The sequence below is a fragment of the Panicum virgatum genome, chromosome 5N, assembly GCF_016808335.1.
Source record: "Panicum virgatum strain AP13 chromosome 5N, P.virgatum_v5, whole genome shotgun sequence".
In the NCBI taxonomy this organism is placed as follows: domain Eukaryota; kingdom Viridiplantae; phylum Streptophyta; class Magnoliopsida; order Poales; family Poaceae; genus Panicum; species Panicum virgatum.
This window is the reverse complement of record NC_053149.1, coordinates 49647901-49654734: the sequence shown is the minus strand read 5'-3', so window position 1 is coordinate 49654734 and position 6834 is coordinate 49647901. Positions and strand designations below refer to the sequence as shown.

General features: G+C 55.6%; 1 protein-coding gene across 1 annotated transcript; it reads left to right on the top strand.

The window, feature by feature from the left end:
• The first annotated feature begins 1510 nt into the window (after positions 1 to 1510).
• Positions 1511 to 3013, top strand: LOC120674891 (proline-rich protein 36-like). The gene has a single exon (XM_039955993.1). It carries the CDS (start codon positions 1511 to 1513, stop codon positions 3011 to 3013), a length of 1503 nt encoding a protein of 500 aa, XP_039811927.1.
• The last annotated feature ends 3821 nt before the right edge of the window (positions 3014 to 6834 follow it).

Here is a 6834-nt window from a genome sequence, read left to right as displayed (position 1 = left end):
AAAAGGAAAAGGAAAAGAGCATCTCTATCGGGGATCAGGCGGCCACGTCGAAAGCTCAGGATGATGGCGGCCCTGGGGGCGCCGCTGCAGGACATCCCGATGCGGATCCGGTGGGCTCGAGACCGCCTCCTCCACTTGCCAACTGCCAGGTGCGGCCGCTTGCTGGGTGCGGCCGAGACGCCGGTGCGGTCCGTTTTCTACTAGCCCAATTTGTTGCACCGGTGGCAATGTTGAGCTTGCTCACGGATACGAGGTCGCTCGGTTGGGCTCTGAGGCGTCGCGGCACCCGGCGAGGCGAGGCGGCGACCACCATTTCAGTCACATCCAGAAATGCTGCACTTCGTTGATAGTAGGTACCAACACAAACTATACAGTATCAGAAACTTAAGTAACTAGCTCATATCCATTTTTCTCCAAAGCATTCCGGGAATTCTAACAAGCAAGATATTGCAATTTGTGCAAAGGGAGTGATGTACCAAAGATCGTCACTGTATATACTCTAAAACTTGAGCATGCAGGACTCTTATGCTTTGGCAACGATGACACTCAGCGAATCAGCGAGCTCGCTCTTGGCAAGGTCACTGGCTCGTGGTTCCTAGCTATGTGTGCGTGGGTGCAATGCCTATAAGGAAGAGGCAGAGGGTCCGCCAGAAAGTCGGAGCTGCTCGATCACTTCATTTGCAAGCTTGGCAATTGTGCGTTATGTCGAGCTCCACTTTTAATCTGGGCTTGTTGGTTGGTTGCTTCATTGTAAGTACTTTAGCCGGTTTTCCTCAGCCCAAACTCTCTCATAAACTGCTTAAGTTGGCACGGTATACGACACCAAAATCCAAATACCCATAACATTACTCGTATGCACAGTAAATCTCAACCAAAGAAACAAATCGCCTCAATGTTCTTACCATACAAAACAGAAAAGATTCCCAAATAACAAGCATTCCAGGAAAGGCAACTCCGTCCCATTTCTTTTCTGACCCAAATGAAACGAACCTGCAGTGCAGCTGCATCTTCAGGTCTCTCGCTTAGCTTGTTCCCGAATCGGATCCGGAGCGCCAGTTGGCCGTGTTCAAGTCTAGGTGACGAACACGAAACCCTCTCATCTGTATCTCTGAATTAATCTGCGCGGACTCGGTGCCAGCAGATAAAAAATGCAGCTCGCCCGGTGTGAAACGGGCTGGAGTCGGTGTGGGCCGGTGACGCGGCTGCCCTAGTCCTACTACTACTCCGCGGCGGTTGCGCCAGCGCGCCGTCCTGGCGTCCTCGTATCGGCCTCGGTCTCGGAGAGTCGGAGTCCTTGCCGCCTCCGCCTCCGAGGAGCGTGGGTGACGGCGCGCAATAAAAGGAGACCCTGATCTGGCCGGGAAAGTGAAACCAACTCTCGACTCCAGCGGCAGCTGGTGTCGGTCCTCTCGTCGTCTCTGGGGCTCGGGAGTGCGGCGGAGCGAGAGCGATTCCCTGCTCCAATTCACACCACCAGCAGGCCAGCGGGGCCCTAGCGCGCTCACCCCTGATGGCAGGAGGCTCCTCTGAGGATCGGTGGCGGCGCCCCAGCAGCCGCTGCCACGCCGATCCGCGCGACGACGAGCCGGAGGAAGGCGAGGTCGTCCCCGGGTACCACTCCGACGCGGACACCGAGGAGTATTACAACCGCCACAGCTGCTCCTCGAGCGACTCGGACGAGACCATCAGCGACAGCAACGCCGCCTGCTCCGTCCCGGCGAGCTACGGTGAAGCCACCACCAGCCCATCCTCCGTCGCAGCGAACAGCAACGGCGCCGGCGCCAGCGCGTCCTCGCCGGTCGCGGCGCGGGCGGCGCTCGCCTGCCCCTTCTGCGGGAAGGAGTTCCGCAGCCAGAAGGCCGTGTGCGGGCACATGAAGGTTCACGCGATTGGGGCTCACGGGCAGGGGATCAGGAAGGGCAAGGGGATCAAGCGCGACGTGGCTGTTGTGGCAAGCTGGGGCGGCACCGGCAAGCGAGGCTGTTCGGGGTTGGCGAGCAGGACGGCTCCCTCTACGAATGCTGAATCGGACCAATCCATGGCCATCGTGGTTGCAGAACCTAAGATCGTCTTGCAGCCGAAACCATTGGCGTTCGCGGCACCCAATCTGTTGTCCGTGCCCATGGCGTCCGCGACGCCCACTCTGTCGTCGTCATTGCCCATGGCGTCCGCAGTGACCAATGTTTCCGGCCAGAGCAGCAGCGCGCAGCCGATGCACAACGCCGCCATGGACGCAGTGGTGGCAGGACCAGCAAATCCACCCAGCGAGGCCGTCGTCCACCAACATGCCGCGCCGCCGACGTCGTCTGCTGCAGCGGAGCAAGCTCCATCCATCCACCAGCACCCTACGGCGCCGCCAACGCCGCCTGCTGCACCGGAGCAAGCTCAATCCATCCACCAGCACCCTTCGGCGCCGCCGCCGCCGCCGCAGCCGGCTGCTGCGGGTCGGCAAAACCCGAACGGCTACACGTGCAAGGAGTGCAACGAGTGGTTCCCGACGCACCAGGGGCTCGGTGGCCACGTGGCGGCCCACAGGAGCAGGGAGGTCGCCGCGGCGGCGGAGGGGATGCTCGAGGACGGCGCCGTCGCGTGCCGCCCCAACGCCAAGCTGGAGAAGCCGCACGTGTGCAAGTTCTGCGGCGCGGCGTTCCCCGCGGGGGTACAACTCGGCGGCCACATGAGGAAGCACTACGCGGGCCCGCCGATCGTGCCCAACAAGAAGCCGCGCCTCATCCCGCCCCCTCTACCGCCACCGGCCCTCGCGCTCGCGCTGCCGGCCAGCGCGCACGCGGACGGGGCCGGGGCATCGCCTGCGCCGGCCGTGGAGGCGGCGGCGCAGCTTGGTCCGGCGTCGGCGGTGGAGGGAACCCCCGAGCCAGCACCTGCACCGGGCGTGGCGGGCAGAGTGCTTCTCTTTGGCATTGACATCGGCGTGCGGGTGCAGAAGCCAGCGGCGCAGGAAGAAGGCCCGTCTGCGGCACAAGGCCCGGCGTCCACAGGTGGCGAGCAGTAGGCTATCAATGGAAAAATTCTCGTGGAGTCTCACGTGCAAATAGAAGTTTCATCAGTTTGTCAGAATAGCTAGGAACAGGAGAGCAACTGATTTTTGAGACCATGGCGCGTCTTCTTACAAAGTGTAGTGCATACATGTACATGTCGGAATTCGGAAATAGACATTCCTGAACTCTTTTTCTATTGGAATAATTGAGATTTTTCGCCTCATTTGAGCATTATATGCACAGCTCTAGTTTCAAATGTGAGCAAGGAACATACCCTTTCTTCCCCAATAAGCAGAAATTCTTCCCTGAACTACCTATACGCTTGCAGAACATGCATGGATCTAGCTTCTAAATGGCGGAGCTATACTCCTACAAACACATCATTTGTTGAAATTTTTTGGAAACCTATATCCCTCTCAGGCCATGTTTGCTTTATATATAGACCTAGAAAAAAGGCCCCTAGCTAGTGATAGAACTCTGTCTTCGAACATTTTTGCTTTTCTCAACTTTATTTTATATAAGATTACACTGGAGAGTGGTGCATGGTTCGGACCCGACCCATTTTCGTGCAATAACTCATACTCCCTCCGTTTCAAATTATAAGTCATTTCAAAAAATTTGGAGAGTCAAAGTTTTTCAAATTTGACCAAATTTATATAACAAGATAATAATATTTATGATACCTATTAAGTATCATTAGATTATTTGTTAGCTATATTTTCATAGTATTCCTATTTGATGTCATAAATCTTTGTGCTTCTGTTTATAATTTTGGTCAAATTTTGAGATGGTTTGACTCTCCAAAATTCTTAGAATGACTTATAATTTGGAACGGAGGGAGTATAAATTGACGACTGCAAAGTGCAAACTGAGCATTTTGGTTCAGACACATCATCACTTCATCAGCAAACCACTGATGTTTGCAAAGGCAACCGTCAGATGTGTTCAGAAGCGCAGTGAAGCTCTCAGGTCTAGTGATTTCGCTCGTCCTGGCAACGTCTCATTGAGATAAAGGCACATGGGCTCGAATATATATTTGATGAATATTCTACGTTTCCTTTTTTTTCTCATTGTGGTTGCTCAATTTTGTTCACGTTTTGGTCAAATTTCATTCAAAAATCCAACAAAAATAGAACGGATGTGGTGAACTTTAATTTTTTTTCAAGTGGAACAAAACAAAAATGTGATGGTCACATGTATCTTCCCTCTCTAACTCGATGGCACCAGGACAGCACTCTGTACGTGTGTACCTTTACCACTCTTATAACTTCGTGAGTTTCACCGTTTTCTCCATGCGTGGTTATCCATTTTCTTACCTGATCATGTCCTCTGTCCAATCTTGATGCCAGCAGAGTTCAGAGCGACTCATGGACCAAGCCATTTGCTGTCGCCTGTCAGTTTCCAACATAATGATAACGACTGACGAACTGAAACGTAATTAAGCGAGACAAATTTAGTAGCAGGGCTAAGTATATTGTATCTAATAAACAAACAAAATCCGATACTGTACATCAATTTTACTCTTTATCTATTTGTGAAAAAGGAATAGTACTATTTGTTAGTCAAATTTCTGACCTCACGATTTGGCTACAATAGTGAGAGTTTCAAGCTGGATTCAGGGTTTTGGAGATTTTTTTCGTGGCCTTCGGGCTGTAGAGCGATATGCCCGTAGGTGTCTAGCGGTGACTGGGTAGAAGGGGCCACAAGCTCTTCAGCTTGCCTTATGAAGAAGAATCAGGTAAGATTTTTCCCTTATGAAGTAGCTTTTCAAGTTACTTCCTCTTTCAATAAATGTAAGATTTTTCAGCCTTCAAAATTTATACACAACTGACAGCATTTCTCGCATAATTCACCTATAGCACTCCTTCATCATCAATTTAATCCCGGTGTGGTTAGCTGAAAAGTCATAAACACTAGTAACTTTATCTCCCCATAGTCTTGGTGATAGATTGAGGCGCTACATACAACATTTCGCTTAACTAATTTTGGTTAGCTATTGAAGGAGCGGGTGGCAAAAACTGAAGTGTGCAAACGAGGGTTGGCTCACCTGAAGTTTAAGGTACCGCACCCAGAGTTTAACCCTGGGCGTGTCGGGGACCACGATTAGGGGCACCCTAATCGGGGTACTAAAATCACCCTAAAAACGCAAACACATATTAGGTAACTGGGCCCACGAAGGCCTACAGCCTCCTTCCAATCTGGAAGAAAGGAAAGGACTCAAAGAAGCCCAGCACGCGGCCCATCCGCACCCCCCTCGGACCCGCGGGGTGATCTCCGTCTCGCTCGAGGGCTCCCATCGAGACCCTCGACCGCGCCCCGCATCTCCGCCTCGCTCGAGGGTAGCGAGCCTACCCTCGGGGAGGCAAATCGTCTCCGCCTCGCTCGAGGGGAGGCGAATCGTCTCCGTCTCGCTCGAGGCTACCCCTCGACGAAGAGGACAAGCGGCCCTTCCGCTCACCCGCCCATCGTACATGCCAACCACTCCTCCACAGTGCCCCGGTCAGACGGCGTCAGCCCGCCATTCCGCACAGTAGCTGTGACCGGAGTCCCGTCCGCCAACTCCAGTCACTACTCCGCCATGCCGGACGCTGTGGCAACACTGTGGGAACCTGCGACGCGGAACGAGACGTGCTCGGCACAGCTCCCGTTACTATTCTGCCAACTCCTGCTATCCGGACTCCACCTCACCACACCAACGGCCCCGGACCCGTCCCCTGCTCGAGAAGGGATCCGGCGTCGCCACGTGTCCCCCAAAGAGGGACGCTCAGCACTAGCAGCCGGAGGCCCGGACCTCCCCCCTCGAGGGGTCCGGGACCTCCACGTGACTCCCGGACCCACTTAGCGCATGTGCTAGCACTCCACCCAGGGGGGCGGGACTGCCACGTGCCCCACCACCGCTGGCGCACATATATATGTAAGACCCTGTCCTGCAGGGCCCGTGGAACGCCGCCACGCCACACCTGGAAGGCGGTACACCCTACAGCGATGACCACGCCGCCTGCTGGGGCTGTCAGGACGCCGACGCGATCTCCGCAAGGCCGAGGATACGCGATCCCAGCAGTATACGTGATCTGGTTCGGGAGTTTTGAGTTCAAAGCAATCGGCAACGGTTACCTCATGGAGCTCCTCTCGCCCAGACGCAACCCTGACACTCTGACTTCACCAGCCCGGCGCAACAGGCGCTCGGGCCAGCACTCGCGGCAAGCGCGCGTGGAGCAGCGCCGGGCGGCACGCCTCAGCTCCCCCACGTGGGTTGAGGTTGCCATGTCACGGCTCAGCGTCGCGGCCGACGGGGCCACCGTATCGTCATCACGTGCCTCGGCGTCAGTTACGCCGGCACCATCATCGACTGCAGCCCTAGTGCCTCCCGGGGGGCGCGACTGCAGCGTCGCCTTTCCCCATCGGGATGCGCAACGCTGCCTCCTACGCCTCTTCGTCTGGCACCAACTTCGCCGAGTATGAGGATCTGCCGGGTCATCACCTCCTGTCGATCTGCAACCTCATCGCATCATCTCCTAACGACTCCTACCCCGAGACGGCGAGCTCGATCGCCGACGACATCAGCTTCTTCATGGACAACTTCACGGCCGAGGAGGCCGAGGACTACTCCGGGGTCCGCGACCCCGACGCTTTCCGCTCGTTCCAGCTCGCGGCGTCTTACTGCCTCACCTTCTCCGAAGACTCCAGCGAGGGGGATTACGATACCGCCCGGGAGTGCTTCATGGTCCAGCTCGCGGACGGGCAAGAGGACAACGCTTCGGGTGATGACGGGAACGACGGAGCAGACGCGCAGCCAAACCAACCGGTGGTGCCGGCTGCGGCCCCTTCTTCTTCG

What these genes read in the sequence shown, in the direction of transcription:
- LOC120674891 (XM_039955993.1), top strand. Translation starts at nt 1,511, where the DNA reads ATGGCAGGAGGCTCCTCTGAGGATCGGTGGCGGCGCCCCAGCAGCCGC.